The sequence below is a fragment of the Haliotis asinina genome, chromosome 8 (assembly GCF_037392515.1).
Source record: "Haliotis asinina isolate JCU_RB_2024 chromosome 8, JCU_Hal_asi_v2, whole genome shotgun sequence".
In the NCBI taxonomy this organism is placed as follows: Eukaryota; Metazoa; Mollusca; class Gastropoda; order Lepetellida; family Haliotidae; genus Haliotis; species Haliotis asinina.
The window spans coordinates 40041977-40062955 of record NC_090287.1 but is presented as its reverse complement, the minus strand read 5'-3'; the positions used below and the strand labels follow the sequence as shown (position 1 = coordinate 40062955).

The 20979-nt window shown below is 40.7% G+C and overlaps 1 protein-coding gene across 2 annotated transcripts in view; it reads left to right on the top strand.

Annotated features, from left to right (window-relative positions):
- The window catches only part of LOC137293704 (uncharacterized), a 41364-nt gene that overhangs the window by 17210 nt on the left and 3175 nt on the right, over window positions 1-20979 (top strand). For both annotated transcript variants that reach the window (XM_067824410.1, XM_067824409.1), the window contains 2 exons: window positions 15045-15432; window positions 20696-20866. In XM_067824410.1, the coding sequence (XP_067680511.1) occupies window positions 15045-15432; window positions 20696-20866 (559 nt within the window). The remainder of the gene's footprint in view (window positions 1-15044; window positions 15433-20695; window positions 20867-20979) is intronic.

The following is a 20979-nucleotide window of genomic DNA, read 5'->3' as shown; positions in this document are numbered from 1 at the left end:
ATCACCTTGTAATTAACCCTAATTATTAGCCCCGACTCAGAGAACGAATGGTCACCTCCCCGGAGTAATAAATCCTTATCTTCAATCTACTTCCTGCTCCCTGCTCTCGCTGTGACCCCAAGAATCTCGTTTCAGTCCGGCCGATATGTGGCCCCGGAATCTGACTTTATGAATTCTGATGGGTATTCACACGAGGAAACTACTTATCTCATATCATATTTTGTGATATATCCGCGGTGAGGCTGTTTTCGTTTGATGTATCTGCACGAAAGGAATATATCACCCAATACAACTTGCATTTATGATAATTATACGTAGTGATCGTCTTCAATGGTATGATCAAACGTTATCTCAGTAAGCCCTGGCGCGGGTAGTCTCTTTGATATTCCATGTCGTTTTATTGCATTTTGGATTCATTGACGATAGTAGATTGATAAAAATGCCTTAGAAATATATTTCGTCTCGAAGCTGTCTGTGGTGAAAATTACGATGAGTCATATATGGTTAGCTTGAGAAGGAAAAACATTATCAAGATGGCGTCATCATGAATGATGGACTGAGCATTTGTATAGTTATACTTCTGCGTCAAGATTCAAAAGAACCGGTTTGGATATAATGGCAGTTGTATGGTGATCGAACCGAGCATCCGTCTACAGTTATCGTGGTAACGCCATCAACGTACGAACATGAGAAACCCAGTTTTAAGGTAACCAGCGTTTCAATGGTGGAATGATGTAACGTTTTCACGAATTATAGCCTCAGTTTCATGTTCAGTTTGTGACTAGCTTAACGTGTGTAATGATGCATATCAGTGGTTATCTATCACTGATATCAAAACATTGCGGAGCATTTCACGTCGATCGATGAAGAATGGCAAAAACGTCGCCCAAAGGGTCAAGGCGTCCGCTTTGCCGTGAAGGAAATTAACAATTACTCTGTGTTCACAATAAACGTCTTCTATAGCGGCTTGACGTGACATCTGTGCGGGCTGTCCGATTATATGTTAATATAATAATATTGTCACGGTACAAACAGAGGTATATCGCATACCAGTATGTCAATCTCTCTCGATCTGGTGTAAGCCTTTAGTCTGTGTGGTCTGGCAGTATGCCATGAAGGAAATCATCCTTTTATATATCATCAGAGACTCTTACATTCTGATGTAATACTCGAATGAAATGTACCAGAACTTAACCCCGGAATATAATGTGGGATATGGGCATTTGGTTTGATCAAACAAAACTATTGATTATGAAAAAATAAACTTTCATGTGGATCGATCTAACTGTACATGAAACACACAAACATAAGCACCAGAAATGTGTAATACAAGATTTCATAGACATTTTGATAATCTCGTCTGCTGCATTTACTACTGCTACACATTTATTGTCTGGTAGACTAACAACCAGTCTCTGAAATGAACATATTTTACCGAAAACAAGTTCAGAGTTAAAGAAAGGTTAATATAATGAAATGGAGCCCTGAGACTTTCTTCATTTTCAGGGAGCTAAGGAAATCTAGTCTTTCGTGGGCTTTCTTGGATATATTCGCTTCAGGATCTGTACGAAAGACTAATTGTCTGGCGGTATGATAAGCTGTCTCACAGTCCCCGAACCGCATTATTTTACCTTCCGTCCAGCCTTTTCCGGACCACTGAAGCCCTAAATGATGTCTAGATTTCGTTAGGTTCTGAATCTCCCATCCCATTGGGGTCTCCTTTTCAAATGAAATCCAATTATTTGGTTCCATTAAAATTATAGAGACCAATTGTAAGCGTAAGTCTAGGAGAAACGAGTGACAGAAATGCATGAGGCGTTCTGGGATAGTAAACGGAAAAAGGCTGTGTTCAGATTGCTAATTAAAAGTTAATAATTCAATGTAATGAAGATGAAAACAGTAGATCACAAATGTTTTCAGAGGATATTAAGGCAACAGTTTCCAACAGCAATCTTTTTCAAACTGGATACATGAAGCCTGTGTGAACATGAAGACGTTAGTGATCGTCCAGTTTGTTTTTAGTGCAGCTTGGAAGATGTTACATTCTATGTAAATAATCTGCAGACGGTCAGCTCATTTGGCAGTGTCCATGTGGGAGAGTCGTTACCTCGGCAGGTGAAAGGAATCAGTTTAGTCTGGGAACATTCCCGGGGCTACACATGGTTCAGTTTGTTTAGTCAAGGATCGAATCAGAAACGTGACCTTTGCTGCCTCCAATAGCGAAAACTGGATGATAAACATATGTGTTGAGGGACAGGGTGGGGACTGTCCAGGGAGGGGAGGGTTCTGATCCTTGGAGGGGACGGTGTCCCATGTTATCGCTGACATACTGTATTTCACAAACTGTCAAAGAACATGTATTTTGGACATAAAAACGTCTTGCATAATGACGAATTGCCGTATGCTTGTCTTAAGATGTACAGAGGAGCACGCATTGACTGCCGAATTCCGTTGCTTCACAATGTCTTAAAGAACATATAATGGACCTTGATCCTACTTATCTCAGGACCACTGTAACAACTGAAATACTGCTCACACCAGCCACAAATTTAAATATTGTACTATATTGTCACGGTGTGCTCTGTTGAATATATGTCGTGCATCGGAAACAGAAAGTTCTGTGCTCATTTAACAGTTAATGTTTTCTTTTGCTTGAAACTTTCGAGGACGTGGAATCAGCTGCAGTGAAATAGCCCTGAGTGAGTGAGTGAGTGAGTGAGTGAGTGAGTGAGTGAGTGAGTGAGTAGTGAGCTACCGGGAAGATAGAATCAGCGGACCTTGTCTGCCATATGAAGAATGGTTCAGACAGGTGTTCAGACACGCTAACTTGGTTGACACATACCATCGGTTCCCAAAGGCGCAGATCTATGTTCATGCTCTTGATCACTGGATTGTCTGGTCCAGACTCAATTACTTACAGACCGGCGCAATATGGCTAAAATATGGCTGACTGCGGTGTAAAACAAAACTCACTCACTGTAGTGTTTTTAACATCCGTAACGCATAACCGCAATACAATCAAGCAGAACTATTACATGTAAAGCAGCACCTGTAGAATTAAGCGCTGGTATTTTGACCATATGCTGAATATAGGTAAGGATATGTACAAGGTCTCATCTATTCCCCAATACAGTACATTGAAGTATTCTGTTACACGGGGGTGGGCTTCGCAGTCTCAATTTAAGTACCAAACCCACGTTGAAAATGCTTCGACACGTCACAGCAGGTCTAGCTCTTTGTGGAATAAACATTCAGTTCAAAGAAGAAAGTCAGTGTACAAGTACGCTAAGATAAGTATACCAGACTAAGCCATGTTGATAGACCAAGTAGAAATCTGGATACAGACCATGTCATTACAACTAGCTGTTGGGCGTTAATGTTTAGTTTGGGCAGTCTGCAAGGACGCTTCCGTTCCATGGTGCCTCAAATGGTTCGAATTAGCACAGTTTTCAAACTCAAAGACGAAATGCCAGTTATATTCAATGTTTTGAGACTTGTTTGTGCTGCCGACGGCATGTTTACATGCTCGGGAGGAGCGCGGTTTCATGCCGGAATGCAAGCTGTGTTCCCCATGTTCTTGGAATGGCCATATTGAACAGACACGGGCCACCATTTAAATGGATTTCTATGGGTGTAATGAGGGTTTGTGGTTCATCTTGCCAGTTAATGAGTTTTTGAGTTACCTGGGTAACAAGGTACCCAGAGTAACGCATGTCGTAAAAATTTACGACTTGTGGAACAAACGAGTACACCTTAACCGGTATCATAGTCGTGTCCAATGTGGGATATAAACCACTCGAACCATGAGTATGGACTGGAAAGGGTATGTGGTTAGTATATCTATATGACGTCTTCAGTCAAACCTGTGGTTGATAAATGAGCACCACCCTTCGTTTAATGGGTATGGAATCTGACTAGTCGAATACATCTCTTAGATTCTCGAGATACTGGAGAGACTGAGCTACATCGCCAGATGCTAGGAGATACAGTAGAAAAACGTAGTAGTTGCAATCGTAGTAGTAGTAGTAGTAGTAGTAGTAGTAGTAGTAGCAGCAGCAGCAGTAGTAGTAGTAGCAGTAGTAGAACACTTGCTCCACAACACTTTCTTGTCGTAAGAGGCGACGAACGGTATCGGGTGGTTAGGTTCCTTATATCGTCGATGCTAAATCTACTACTTCCTTTGTCCTCCTCATTTATGATCAGGTGAAGGGGTACCTTAATGGTAAATGCTAAAGGGTTCGATTCCCTACATCAAATGGCATCATCACATGACATTTTGGCTGTTAACATTCTAGCTCTTAACTAGGGTCCTATATTCCCCAGGGAGCTGAGAATGAAAATGGAACCACGAGAGATCCATGGACAACAGTGCTTATATCAGCTTTGAGAATGCACTTTCTGTAAGGAGTCTGGCGCAATACAAAACACACATTATCGATAGAACTATTTATTATACATGGAGCCCAATTTCTGATGTACCACGCCTTGACTGATGCGATATAATGTTAAAGGCATGATAAAGGAACATTCACAGACTCACTTTTCATGACGCGATGACTTTCATGAAACCGTTTAAGCTCAAGTCGAAAAGGAAAAAAGTAATCACATTGCGTTGCACATTAGTTTACATAGCCAGAAACAGAACAGATGCAACCATCCTTAGCTGGGCTTTGCTGTCGTTTAAATAAGGCAACGCCTCTGTGAATTCCAGACCTTTAAGTGATTCTCAAAACTTAAATACGAAATCTCAATGAGGAAGGAAAGCTCCAACCAACATAAATGGAACATGTTTTCATGCTAGTGTACGTTGCTGCTTGCACGGTGCACACACGTTCAGCCTAATGGTTGGCCACACTAAGTGAGTGAGGGTGGTTTTACTCCGCATTTAGCGATATTCCAGCAAATCACGGCGGGGGACTCCAGAAATGGGTTTCACACATTGTACCCATGTGGAGAATCGAACCCGAATTTTCGGCGTGACGAAGATGCTTTAAAGGAGGATACTGGAAAAAGGCATAAACTGACTGCGTTAAAGATTTTGTTAACAGAAACATGTACCCCAGTTTTTGCAACGGGTCGCCAGAAAGTACTTAATCGTGAAACAATTTCTGCTGTCTCAGTTTCGACCATAATGCATAGTCCGCTAGCATGTCCCTGAAATCGGCTACCCTACCGCCCTGGCCAAACTGGAGAAGACTACGTTTAGTCTCTGAATGTAAATCTTTATAATTTGGATTGTAATAAATCCATTTTGAATGGAAAGGAACCCCAGTGAGATGGGAGAACCCGAGGAAGTCTAGACTTGCTTCATGCTGAGTTTAGCATTGCAGGGAGGGCTGGGCAGTAGGGAAAATAATGTGGTTCAGAGACTGTGAGGCAGACTAGCAATGGAGCTGTGGCGTCTAGGAGAGCTCTCCAGCTCCTCTCACGGGTACTCACGGGGATCTCACAACACATGGCCCCTCATCTCACTATTACTGTCTGTAGGGAACCTTCAACTTGGTTAATCGATAATTTCTAATCTCCATCCCGTTATTCGTTTCTCGTTAACTTTAATGATTATGCTTTTGAAATATGCCATGATTAAAATTCCATGGCTATGAATCCAGATCGAGTGTAACGGAATCTCCACGTGAGTGGCACTGATGAGGTAATGGTTAATGTGTCATTTTAGTTTACATTTCAGTTTTATTATCGTTTTTTGGATTTGATATAAAACGGTTTATTGATATCGTTATTTTCCATTTTGCCCGTTAAAGTGGAATCTCGTGTGTAGATGAGATCCACTTTGGAATAGGAAATGAAACCTTTTACGATTTTCATGAATTTCATCCTGGAATATTTGATATCTGAGAGAAGGAAAACGAAGCTGTATGAATCGAAAAAGGTCATTGATGACCTGACCCCTCCATGCAATACAATATGTTTATCATAGTCCGATCTGTAAACAAATCATGTCGGTTAGCCGGTTCTCGCAGTCACTGAACCAGTTTATACTCCCTATTGACTAGACCTCCCTGCAAGTCCTAACGGGGAATGTCTATATTCTCCTTTTTAGTTTTTATGGGTTTATTTGTTACTATTGAAAACATACATAACTGTATATATTGCGAAATTAAGCGTTATGAATACGACGGTATCTCGTCTCTTGAATAACCTTTGTTTGAGCTCAGTCGATGTGTCTGATTGCTTGAAGTCGTTTAAGGCGTGATTGGTACCGAGGCTATTGTTATTAAGACATCTTTCGTGTGATGTGTTTTGATGTTATATGGCCTGAAGTGCAGCAGAAAATGTATGGAAGGTGTGGTTAGAAGATGGGATAGTTCAAAATAATGTTCTCGTGGCACCTCCGGGCTGGTGTTCCTGCAGGGTAGAGTTCCGGCTCCCATGAGTCACACCGACACACGTGGCGCTCACGTTCATGGGGAAGAACGTACAGTTGTCTGTCGCGGGACTTTTTAGAGAAGAAACCTAAGATACCATGTTCCTTAAAATCAGCAGTGAATATTTGCGTCAGGTCCATCTTAGGAGATGATTTACACTCGACTTAAGTGCTAAAGAGTTGTTTACCAAAGGCGAGCAGGGATTATGTTTCGTATTGTACAGTGAAAGACTGGTAACCGAACCAAATTATATTTCAAAAGTTCATCTCGAAATCTGTGAAGATTATGAAAGAGAATAATGACTTTGTTGAGTCATACCCTGTTTATGCGGGCAGAACCGTGATGACGAAATGTACACACACACTCTCTCTCTCTCTCTCTCTCTCTCTCTCTCTCTCTCTCTCTCTTTCTCTCTCTCTCTCTCTCTCTCTCTCTCTCTCTCTCGCTCTCTCTCCCTTGCAACACCCTTACGTTTGTTACGTTTGAATTCACGTAATGGAACCAGTTAGTCAACGTTGTTCCATAATACACTGCTGTTTTATTATGATCTACACGATAGATCGATACAGATATGCAATTATGTCATTTAGTCTCAGTAGGGGACGCAGTGGGGTGCAAGCTTGTACATACAGCCTTAGCATATTTAAAGGTTGCAGCAATTTGCCAGGGTGGGCGTGAAATACCATGGCATGTCAGTGAGTAATCCTGGCAACCTGATAAATCACATTCCAGTGTTGATGTAAATGGCGGTGCATGACAAACTTCATGGTCTAACACTTATCTGGTCGATGTTGACCCTGAATGAACACATTACAGCAGATTCAAGATCTTACTAGACATGGTAGATACGGTCTAGTTGTGGACATGGACGCTGAATGCAACATGTCAGATTCCTGATCTAACGTATCACAATCTGCGACAGTGGTCAGAGTTCGACTGTAGACAATGGTCGAAGTTGGACTACCGCTTGGTGCCCGAATATATTATAATTCTTATGCAAACAGATCACTCCATGAACACAGACAAGGAGCCCCGCTGAGATGGGATAATCAGATCCTGACCCAAGTAAAATTTAGACTAGCTTCGTGTAGAGATTTTGCATTGCCTCGAGTGTTTGGGGCGGGGGGGGAGAGAGAGAGAGAGAGAGAGAGAGAGAGAGAGAGAGAGAGAGAGAGAGAGAGAGAGAGAGAGAGAGAGAGAGAGAGAGAGAGAGAGAGAGAGAGAGAGAGAGAGAGAGAGAGAGAGAGAGAGAGAGAGAGAGAGAGAGAGAGAGAGAGAGAGAGCAAAAATAATGTGGTTCAGGGCCTGTGAGACACACCGGGGCGAAGTAAACCCAAAGAAGACAAAGTGCGTCAGATTATTGCTCTAACTAACCATCTTGTCGATTAAGGATCGTTAAGGTCCGGGTTAGAGTTGTTTTTCAGTAACCCATGCTTGTCATAAAACAGGCTAACCGGGTCGGGGGTCAGGCTCGCTAAATTGGATGATACATGCCAACTGCCCATGCTGTTGGCTGCTGGATTATCGTGCCCAGATCGCCCGCATGTTATTCATCGATCGCCCGCATATAGCTCAAATATTGCGATGTTAAACAACAACCACACTTGTCGATGGGGACCCGAAACAGCCGAAAACAAAATTGCTTCCCGTCTTGGCCAGTATTAGAACATTACTGCCTGATCATAATAGTGCTCTTGTAGAATATAACATCAATGCCAAGCCGGATCATTAAATGCCCAATCGCGTGATATTCCCTTCGCATTAGTTAATCAAATGAGAGTAACATTACACTTGACTTGTGTGTGAAATGTGGCGTACGATTACTTATCACGATGGACTAGACGAGCCCCCATCCACAATCCTTATGGTGAGTATACATTACCATCCCCTTCCCCCATCACCCCTTAGTTACCTGTCAGGTAACGAACATAATCTGAAACCAATCAGAGGAAGAAACACTGAACAGACGGACGTTAACACCTGGGAAAATTAGTTCCTGCATCTCCCGGGGTAATTAGGCTAAGAGCATGATTGAGGCACCGACTGGCTTACATTTCAGCCCTGGATTGGCCGTGTAATATGTGTCAGGACGTTAGGCGTTGAATGTAAAACGTTTTATACAAGTATACATGTTGATGTAAAGAACTTATCCTAAGGTTTGTTCGATTTCAAGGCCATGAGTTCGGAATGTAGTTCCTGAAGGTTTTTAAAATGGAACATTTATTCATTATTCGTTTTAATGAGTTTTCACTGAAAGTCGACTGTGCCAAGCTATTGGCTATATTCTTGAGTTTCTGAATAAGCTGACAATTTTGTTTCGAACCGCTTTCGTCCAAATATACTCATGTATTAACGTCAAGTATACGGTTATAAGTCGGTTTCCAAGAATGACCCCCGTGAAGATTTAGATGAAAATTTGTCTCTAGCAACCCATGCTAGTGGTAAGAGCCGACTAACGGGATCGTGTGGTCAGACCCGCTGACACATGCCGTCGTATCTCACTTGCGTAGATCGATGCTCATGATGTTGATCACTGAACTGCCTGGTCCAGACTTGATTATCTAAGGACTGACGCCATGTAGCTGGAATGTTGCTGAGTGCGACATTAAACAACAGCGAACCACCCATGACTACAGCCTTGATATTGTCAATGTGCAACAATTTCTGTTACCCGGTCAGCCTACCTATCTCAAACAGTGACCAATGGTTACGAAGCACTCATCCTTAGGATGCGAAATGGCAGCCGGTCTACTAGTGGCCAGTAAAAATCCAATCAGATCAGTAAATCTCCACAGTCACTAGCCCGACTGAAGTTTCATGGGGTCATTTTGCAAGTACATTTTGTTCATGTATATCACTCTCTCCGGCGTGTTTAGTTATAAATATTTATACATATTTAAATCATGCACGATTACGGCCATATCAAATCGTTCATTATATTAGCAGCTTAATCAGATATCGAACTAGTGATTTATTTTGTAGACGAGTAACTTTCAGACACAGCTAACCCGACTGGTTAGCAAAATTTGGAAACCGTTTTGTACACTGCTCATCACTCTCTGTACATTACAAGAATGCATATAGGGTCCTCCTGGAATAGGAAAACCCTGAGAAGGGTTTAACGACTCAACCCAACATCCTTAACCAGTGAATGAAAAGAATCTGCATTGCCATCGGCTATCAATCGCTCAAGTCACAGTACCAACCACAAGCATCACATCACATCCCTTCCCAGAGGAAGATGAAGCATGCATCACGGAAGCACTGATCCAATTGAGATGATACTTGTTTAAAAACACAGCTGACGTTTCGACAGGTGGTAAGGCATTTTAAACATCGTTTTTATCATATGATTTAAGAGCAATCTCCACATCACGTCTCCAACTGTTGACTAGTAACCCATCTGGGCAGTCTGTGAGTTATTCATTCCAAAATACACATCTAATGCTTCTGACACCAGACATTGTTATCACACATTGATCCCATATGGAATGAACGCTTTACCCACAAGGCTATCCCAACCTTCTTAATGATAAACAGGTTGACATTCAGTGTTGACAGTTTTGATATAACTAGCGTCCGGTCCTCACAAAACAATCGTAAAAGGGGATGCAACTTTTCCGGGACATGAACTCATGTGCGTACCAGCGCGTGTGGCGATGACTCACGAAGGCGTGTAGATGTATTATCAGGTTTTATCAAGGCATATCGTTTCATACTTGATAACTCACGTCAAACCTTCGAGCCAAATTTGAAATAACCCAGTCTACTTTTTCAGATAAATTATCAAATGTGTCATGTTGTTGTATGCACAAACCTACATGATCTTCAGTACAGGACCCATTGGAACTACATTTAGTGTGGGGAACGGGTTATGTTATATAAGGACTTATATAATTGAGTCCAAAGGGAGCTTTGGAACATTGCTTCCAGAACTGTACCTAGAGCTCAGTTATAGTCCATGAATAATGCTCACCTGGGTTAGTGGACAGGCTTTGAGATTCGTCCAGGATACACACATGTAGGTGTTTTCTAAACCAGTGATGAAATTGAACTGACGCCGCTGTGACCGCTGACAAACTGAAATGTCCATCCCAGGTATCATGTAAAGTTGTTGTACATTGCAACAAGGCCAAACTGATTCCATATCAGACTTCCTAAACCGAATGACGGAATTGGGGTAAGCTATTTTCAAAATCGAAAAAGTTCCACAGAAAGGTCCTAATATCTGGTTCACTGTTTGAATCATAAAATTTATTCTCTGAATTGATTTTCATTTTAATCAGTGAGTGAGTCTAGTTTTATGCCGCTTTTACCAATATTTCAGCATTATTTGATTTGAATAATGTCCAAACGGCCTACAAACCGAAGAAGTTTAAACTTGCCAAAACACTATATACATGTACCTGATTTTACAGTCTTCGGAAAATTACGTGATCGGGGACTATTAACCGGTGACAATTAATAAGATATTCAAAACCTCATGTACGCTATGTTCCAACAGAGACGGTACCGTAGCTTAGTGATTAAAGTGTTCTCTCGTCACGTCGAAAACCCGGGTTCGATTTCACACATGGGTACAATATGTGAAGCCCATTTCTGGTGTCTCCCGCCCTGATATTGCTGAAATACCGCTAGAACGGCGTTAAAACACAACTAACTCACTCACTCACCATGTTCCAACATCTTCCTGTACTCCTACTAGTTCTTCATGCATAATACGACTTTCCGTGGGGTTCTATAATGCTGCTACGTTTTTTTCATGTTTTGCATGTGTATCTTGTTGCTTTATCACGAGCATCACTCATTGGTGATTCGTGGTCTCAGTGTTTGTGGGATTACAGCGGTCGAACATAAGCCGATTACCGGGTTCAGCTAACACACACACAGTCCCTGTCGATCATCACGTATTCATTTGATGGGAATAGACCTCAATTAGTGAAAATATTGTCGTCATTATCTGGGGCTGATTTACTAATTGTTGTGTGTTGGGATGGCATATTGATGACACGCGTGGGAGATGGAGACAACGCTCGTTTGTCAATATGATAGCGATTACATAGGTTGGTTGTGAAAAAAGCATCATAACATACGCAGTGTATGATAAAAGTATTCTATTCATTGTAAAAAGTCATTTTAAGATAGTGTATGATAAAAGCACTGTTACATCCATACTGTGATAAAAGCATTAGTATAACTCCAGTGTGTGCTGAAAGGATTAATATATGCAGTGTGTGATAAAAACAATATTATAAACACAGTGCATGATAAAAGTTTTATTACATTCATAATGCATGATAAAAAATGACTGTATACACAGGGTGTGTTAAAAGCATTGTTATATACTCATTGTACGATGAAGGCATTATATATATATATATATATATATACACACACACACACACACACACACATACATATATATATATATATATACACACACACACACATATATACACACACACATATATATACACACATATATATACACGTGTTCTACATATATATATATATATGTATGTATATAATCACTGTACGATGAAAGCATTATTGAATACTCGGTGTACTATAAAAGCATTATTATGTACTCAGAGTACGATAAATGCGTCATTATATACACAGTTTATGACAGTAGCAATTACATTCAGAGTGCATCACAAAAGCATTTTAGAAACTGCCTGGTAAAAGCAACCATATACACATTAAATAACAATAATAGTATTACATGCACAATGTAGCATAATATTTACAATAAACACAGAAACTGTCCTATATGTTAATATTCAACGAAAATTCATTATTTGAAAAACATATTTTCCCTAAAAAACTCATTACATCTAATCAAGATGTAAAATGCTAACAGGTATCGCGATTCCTGCCATTACTTATATAGAGAGAGCCATGTGAAACTAATAAGTCTGGAGAAGGTTCATGGCCAATTACCCATCATACAACAGGCACTGATGTTCAGTGTACAACCGTTAACGCGAGCCATACCAACTGTCGTATTTATAAGGGTGTTTATGTGTTTATCGCCCAGCTCGCGTTCCACATCGACCCTTTCATCTTGACCACGTGTGCACACATGCATCAGGCAGGATATTTTTATCAGCAACCTTTCGCTGGAATTCGCTCAGTCTGATTTCACCTTCTAAGGTTTCAAGACCAATATCATGGTCGTCTTGCTCTACCGCACGCCATGCTGATTTCTCTGACACGAACCCTGTGCTTCGGTTGTTGTTTATTACACTTCAAACTACTGGTGCATTGTTTCACAATTCTGTTGTTGGATTTTGTTGGATTGTCTCCATCTGTCCATGCTCGTCATGAGGTGGTCAGGTTCGCTGACATGGCTCGATGCATGTCATCGTGCCCCAGATGAATAGATCAGTGCTTATGATATCAATCACAGGAGAGTCTGGACCAGACCTTTATCAAATGTTGGGGAATCTGAACTTTCAATTTGGAATAGAAGTATTAGCTTGACCAAACTTTTTAAGGACAGACACTTAGGAGGTGTCGTTCTTGATTTAGGCGTCTTTCAAGAAGGTAGATAAATTATTGCAGACCATTGATCTGGACAGTCATCTTGCTTCCTCCATTTATTGATGGTTGTTACTAGTAGTATTTGTTTCAGTTTGAAAATCGTACACATGCAAATTCCACGTCATGCACCAATTATCTTTCAAGAGCTGTTACTTTACAAACAACTATGGCCATAAGGAAGTGCAAGTGATGATGCCGTCTCAAACATTCATTATGAACCAGCATTGATATATCTCCCATTTTTTTCAATCGTAAATCACAAATGAAGTTCAGAAATGCCGAGTATTGAACAAAATCACTTTACTGAAAGCATTGTTTAGTGCCCGTAATCAAACGTGATTTGCTAGTGATACCATGCAGGTATTTATGTCGTTGAACTTTTGAATTTAAAATGTAAACTGTAGGTCTGAAGGGCCTAGAAAATAATTTGAAATTATATCCTAACCAAATCCACAATTCCCCCAGCCTCAAAGGAAAATGAGAAAATAATAATCTGGCTTCCATAAGAATGATAGTTTCTGTTTCAAGGATATATATTATTAGATTCATATCTAGGATTAAACGTGGATATGTACGTATAGAGTGTTCTACAATATATAGCTTGTTTCAGATGGTTGACTGGTTGGTGTTTTACGCCGCAATCAGCAATGTTCCAGCTATATGGCGGCGGCATGTAAATGATCGTATCTTATACCAGACTATCCAATATTTTGCTTGGGGATTACATGTGTTGATGAACGAGATGTAGCAAATAACATATTTTTGAAATAAAAAGAACTTCACGCAATGGTAAAAGAGTTTTTAGGGTTTTGGTCCTGAAAACTGAAAGACCGCTACCTCTGTTATTCTGTTATCAGCACCATGATTGATACGGTGTAATTGTTACCCATTACGTAAACAAGTTAACACTTAAATCTGTAAACAATCCCGTAAGTGAATTATACTGTTGTGCCAACAGCTGCAGGATAAATCACTCGGTGCCCTTCTCCCTGAGTGTCTTAGACAGCTTCAGAGAGGCACATCATGTTCTCAGGTCTTTGCACCCAGGGGCTAGGGTTCACTCTCAACACGCTGATAAAAACATTCTGTACGTCGGGCGTCGCTACCTGCCTACACCACGGCGTGCTCAGATACGTGTCGAAACAATTACACGTTCACCCTCTGTAATTTATATGGAATTGCATTTATATGTAATTGTTCTTTCAAAGCACATTCTGGGCTTTTTGTTTAAAATATATTGATTGATTTCTTGAATGATCATGATTGTTTTGTGTGTTTCTGACCATGATTCGTTTAAATGAACTTGTATTTAAACCTGAGCTGGTGTGCCATGAAAACAAATTTTGAAAATATGCTGAGGATGATCTGTTTGTTCCATTATTGTTGTTCATAGTGCTGAATGTGATATTTAAAAAATACAAATACATCAGTCTGTATGTCAATATGTATTGAATGCAGTGAAATATGTACGTTTTGTTTGTTAACGCCGCACTCAGCATTATTCCAGCAATATGGCGGTAGTCTGTATATAACTGAGTCTGGACCACACAATCCAGTGATCAACATCATGAGAGTCGATCTACGCATACAATGACACGTGTCAGCAAGTCAGGAAGTCTGACAGCCCGATCCCGTTTGTCGCCTCTTACGACATGCATAGCGTTGCTGAGGACCAGTTCTAACCCGGATCTTCACGGGTTTCGCTTTGAAAGGACTTGTATTTCCATCTTTCAGAAACTTATGTGTTTGAAAAGTTAAAAAGCATCTTACATGACCCCTCCAAGACCATTATCTAGTCAGTCGTGAGGAGAATATGATATAAGACCGCCTTCGGGGTTAAGTAGAGGAAGTATTTGACTGGTGAGCGGAGAGTCTGTGCTTCGATCCCACACGGCATAATACCAAATGACGTTACGAGACGGTACTTGTTGTTGCCCTGCCTATCCCTCGATATTTACCGAATTAAACTACGACTGGTTTCCTCGGAGTAAATACACTGTGTCTGAGTGGGTATCCATGTTGAAACTGTGTGAAGATGCTTTCCTGCAACGTTTACACATTACAATGTTTCTCTTTTGAAAAACAGCTACTCATACCATCATAATGATCCCACAGGTAGCATCCTCCAACACGACATCCAAACCGCCAGCGTCACAGATACACACGTCCTCGACAACACAGTCCGGCAGTCAGTCCCACAGTGTCCACGTCCAGAACCAGCCCCAGTCCATCGGCAACATCACCACATACGTGCCCCAGAAGGTCAACCAGCCTCTCAAGTCCAAGAAAGACACGGAACCCCCTGAACAGGAGGATGAAGACTTTAGAAGAAGCGACTTCAACCCAGCATCTCAGACGGTGCTGGACAAGGCCTACACTGACCACAAACACTTCTATAGACTCAATACCACCATTCTGGACGAGGGAAGCAACCTGAAACAGGAGGTGATAGATCTTTATAGGAAGGCTGGGGAAACACTGTCCTACGAACAGCTGATTCAAGGTAAGATGAATTTCACGAGAACACCCTTGTGTCAAACTTACTGTTGTCTCGAAGTAAACGCATCCTGTCTTTATTCAATAAGTTTCCTGTTGTGTCGAACAACGGATAACTCTAAGTATTGATTCAACTTCGACACAACAGCGTTTCATGTTTTTGGTTTCGTTATTTCATTAGTGGACGTGTAATACTAGTGTTACAAGTGAATTGTCCCGACTTTTATATTTTTTAAAGATTACTCCTAATCTTGTCTTGAATGTAAGTGAACAATTTGGTATCTACAATGGTGGTACATATCAGCTCACAGAATCTCAATCAAAGACTTTGAGCAGTTTCGGTAATTTTCATTAAAGTGGCACTTTGAGATGTTGCCAGTCCCGGCTCCTGAGCTGAAAGGAGTTATCATGTTTATGTATTCGGCATCTTGATAGTACCCATTAACAGTTTTGACTCACTTGTGTCTATAGGTACAGTTTATGTATTCGACATATTGATAGCACTCATTAACAGTTTTGACTCACTTGTGTCTATAGGTACAGTTTATGTATTCGGCATCTTGATAGTACCCATTAACAGTTTTGACTCACTAGTGTCTATAGGTACAGTTTATGTATTCGACATCTTGATAGTACCCATTAACAGTTTTGACTCACTAGTGTCTATAGGTACAGTTTATGTATTCGACATCTTGATAGTACCCATTAACAGTTTTGACTCACTAGTGTCTATAGGTACAGTTTATGTATTCGACATATTGATAGCACTCATTAACAGTTTTGACTCACTTGTGTCTATAGGTACAGTTTATGTATTCGGCATCTTGATAGTACCCATTAACAGTTTTGACTCACTAGTGTCTATAGGTACAGTTTATGTATTCGACATATTGATAGTACCCATTAACAGTTTTGACTCACTAGTGTCTATAGGTACAGTTTATGTATTCGACATCTTGATAGTACCCATTAACAGTTTTGACTCACTAGTGTCTATAGGTACAGTTTATGTATTCGACATCTTGATAGTACCCATTAACAGTTTTGACTCACTAGTGTCTATAGGTACAGTTTATGTATTCGACATCTTGATAGTACCCATTAACAGTTTTGACTCACTAGTGTCTATAGGTACAGTTTATGTATTCGACATCTTGATAGTACCCATTAACAGTTTTGACTCACTAGTGTCTATAGGTACAGTTTATGTATTCGACATCTTGATAGTACCCATTAACAGTTTTGACTCACTAGTGTCTATAGGTACAGTTTATGTATTCGACATCTTGATAGTACCCATTAACAGTTTTGACTCACTAGTGTCTATAGGTACAGTTTATGTATTCAACATCTTGATAGTACCCATTAACAGTTTTGACTCACTAGTGTCTATAGGTACAGTTTATGTATTCAACATCTTGATAGTACCCATTAACAGTTTTGACTCACTAGTGTCTATAGGTACAGTTTACACATGAGCTGATGTATTGTGAAACAAATTCTTCACTTTGAAAAAGATCACTGTCATGAGTTTAGTAAATGATGTTCGGTGACAACTGTCGAATTCTTAACAAAGATTTACACCAAAACGCAGCTGCTTTTATGCACGATACTTGCACACGCCTTTCAGAAATTTGATGCAATTCATCTGCATAAGGTTTGTAGTTGGTTCCGCCAGTTTGTTGTGAAATCAGTCTTCGATGTAACCATATACGTTTATATGCATAGCATATAGTGAGTGGTTTTAGAGTCCAAACATTTGATGGGTAGTATAAATGATAATGATAATAATGACTTATGTAGGGCCTAGTATCCATCTGACTAGTTGCTCACTGGACGCTGTAATCAGAATCTGATTATCATGACCCCGGATAACCCACTTAGGCGCTAGAAGGTTATAGTCACAGGATTTTACTCCCCCACCCCCCTTCTCTCCCCCCCCCCCCCACCCCCCCCACCCCCCACCCCATGTACGCATTTTCTGCTGAACATGCACCGCTTACGATGATTCTTAAATGCTGGTTACAACGAATGACTTTATAATTACCTGACTAAAGTAAACAGATGCAACATCGTGGGAATAATATTTAGCTGGGGGATTACGTTTTGTCATAAAACGCTCAAAATACACTTGTAGATTTTGTTTTTACGCCTGAGCATTGTAAGTACCTACCCGGCAACTCTCTTTATTCGTGGCTGCTCATAACCACACGAATGATCGCACTACGATATGTGATGATAAGATCAGCTCAAAATATAACATACACATCCACGGAACTCGGTGTTTTGAGAGTAACGCCGATTTACTCCGACCCTGTTTATGTGAACCTGCAATAACGGTATGTGCAGAAAAAGTATGTTTACGTCATTGTGGGGTGTTTATTCTACTGTCTTCGCCTGCAGCAACGGACCTCTCGACGAGAACTCTTTCACCAAGCACACTAGTGTTATTTGAGGTGTTAATGCTTCATCATCGCATTAAAAACAGTTCCATAACCTCTGTGATATATTTATCGGATTCGGATTTGCTCAAGAAAATAGTAGATTGTACACAGCATCCATGGACTGAATTTAATACAATATGAAACATTGTGACAGGTTGATTTATAGTGTGATGACTGATGGACTGTCTGAAGAAGATACAGTCAGACTGATTCAAAGATAGACAGCAGACAGATGGTCGAATTTCAGGAAGTGTGTAGAGTAGTGAGACCTCATCCAAGCGTTTTTGAGCTTAGATGCAAGCAGATGACATGTTAGCCTCTATCCCAGTCTTACAGTCCCAGAACCGCATTATTTTCCTTATTGCCTCGTCATCACATTCCCTCAAGCTGCCAATCTCCCATCTCACGGGGCTCCTTTCCAACTTAAATTGGATTGTTTGCTACTATCAAAATTATACATATTCAGCGACTAAGCGTTAGTCTGCGTTGCTCAGAGCCTCTTTGAATATTAAGCTGAACATATGTTAGTTTCATCCTTATAAAGCATGTCATGGTAAACGTACTGCTGGACGCCAGTCTTCTATCATACACTAATCATGAAATAATACAATCTAGGAAATATTGAACTATCAGTCATTTCCAAAGAGACTTACGCAAGTCTTCTGACATGTAGGTTGTATGGTTTTATGCGCCTCATCTGACATCCCAATCTTCCCGCAGAGGCAGGCGAGTCTGCACGCCTACAGCACGCTGACTGTTCCACCTTGTGTGATAAGTTGACTGCAGGAAATGTGAATTCTGGAACGGAGGAATTTTATCACAACTGTACAATAAACCTCAGAGGATTCTTTCACAAGCTTTGTGGAAGGTCATCTGTCGCGGGAGTGTTTATGTAGACTGTTTAATGAAACCGTTTTCCATGTGGTGATACCATTGAAAGAATTTGGTTGAAGGTCAAACTGACTCATCTGCAACAGCATTTGCAGTACGCTCGGCACTGTCTGTGAATGGGGACTTGCAGAGGCAGTGGCCAGACGTGGAAACCAAGACCATTGCCGTCGATCTGACGTAGATTAACCTTTCTGTTGGGGCTGAATTTCATTGGAATGATTTTGGACTTGCATTGAGGGTTTATCTGAGTGCACGTGTTTCCTAAGCTTCCCCGAGTAGGACAGACTTAGAATGGCAGGCTGATAGCTGCTACAGTCTTGTTCAAGGTCGGATTCCAGGGAACAGTATGCAGGGCTTTTTGTCTGGAAATGTGTGCACGTAAACGGGTACTGGCTCACTGCCTCATGTGTAAAATGTACACGCTGGTGTTTTAATTATATTAAGTCGTCAGTCACAGAGTATATTGAGAAACAGTAGGAACTAAGAGTAATGTGACCTCAGACAAAAGAGTAACTGGTATTTTCTTCTCTGTACTTAAGTTACAGTGAGTGAGGGGGGTTTAACGCCGTTTGGAACAGTACGTCAGTTACGGCATGACGTGTCATCTTAGTGTTCTGAAAAGCATAAAGAAACACAAATTTCGAGAAAATGAAATCTCATAAAAGTAAGCATTCACGTTTAAGTCTCCTATTTAAATACTTGATCAAAAACAGTTACGTTTGTTTTACTGTTCTGTATATGTCTCGGGGTTCCACAGTGAGAGAGGTTGTAGAAATCTGCAGTTGTGTTTGATTACAATAACACAAATGGTCCTCATCCGAGTCGTACAAAGTGATCTTAAAGTTACGATGACCGTGATCGTAAGCTAACGTGTGGGAGTTACGGTCACGTCAGCGCAATGATCACTGAGCGGACCGGTGCCCTTGCGTTTGCAATCATGAAATGCAGATCCTGAAACAAGTAAGAGAAGCAACTCAGCACAGTCATCTGCGGTATATTAAACAACTGGGTATCCCGTACCCTCTTTAAACTATGAAGGTCATCTACTTCTGACGTTCAGAAATATATATAATGGCAATACTGATGCACAAAATCACCACCTGTCCGGTACCCATCACCTGTAAACCTTTGTAGAGATATTATCATTTGGAATGATCGAGTTAAATAAATATGAACTTTTGATCCTGTACTTGCTGGCGTGTGTTGAATTACCCAAATGGCAGAGGCCAGGGGGTCTTTGTTCTGTGTGTATCAGTATTAAGAAATTTCTCACCCCCACGATAAGAATCACGTGCCGCGGACATTCCTGGGGGTACGGAATAACTGGTTCGACATTCCCTGACTTCCGGCTGTCTGTGGCACATAGTGTCAGTACCAACACGCATTATCAGGTGTAGATTAATCGTGTTTACATGTAACAAACTCACATTGATAGGAATAATGTTCTCAAAAATAGAACATGTAGAATAGCATCTAGTCTCTGAAATGTATATATATTTTAAGAGAAGAAAACTCTTCATTAAAAATAATCGTAAAATATAATGGAGAAGCATCAGAGACTTGAAACTGTGGAAATCTAGACTTGGCTTAAGGACAGCTGGTCACATTACTCAGTAATACCCAATAATAATGGATATAGACACACGGAAAATGAAAGGAAGTAGTCCGAGTTAGTATTTTCATTGGAGAATTTACTTGTGGAGAGACACCAGTAACACCTGTATTCCCATTTGCAGGCATGCTTGTGGAGAGACACCAGTAACACCTGGATTCTCATTCGCAGGCATGCTTGTGGAGAGACACCAGTAACACCTGGATTCTCATTTGCAGGCATGCTTGTAGAGAGACACCAATAACACCTGGATTTCCATTTGCAGGTATGCTTGTTTTATGCTTGTGGAGAGACACCGGTAACACCTGTATTCTCATTGGCAGGTATGCTTGTGGAGGGGGAGAAGCTGCTTTTGGGAGGATGCTGGCTCTACTTCACTAACGTCGAGTTCTATGACATGGAGTGCTCCAAGATGCTTAAAGAACCAATCGGAAGAGGGCGAATATGTCTGACCAATAAAAGGGTGTTGTTACTGTCGGCAGAGATATTCACGGGTGCGTTGCATTTATTTGGCGCAAAAATGGGACAGTAAGGGAAAAAATGTTTTCTTTAAAGGGTCAAATAATGTTTGAGGTGAAAAGATATGAGATAAAAAAAATTAAATATA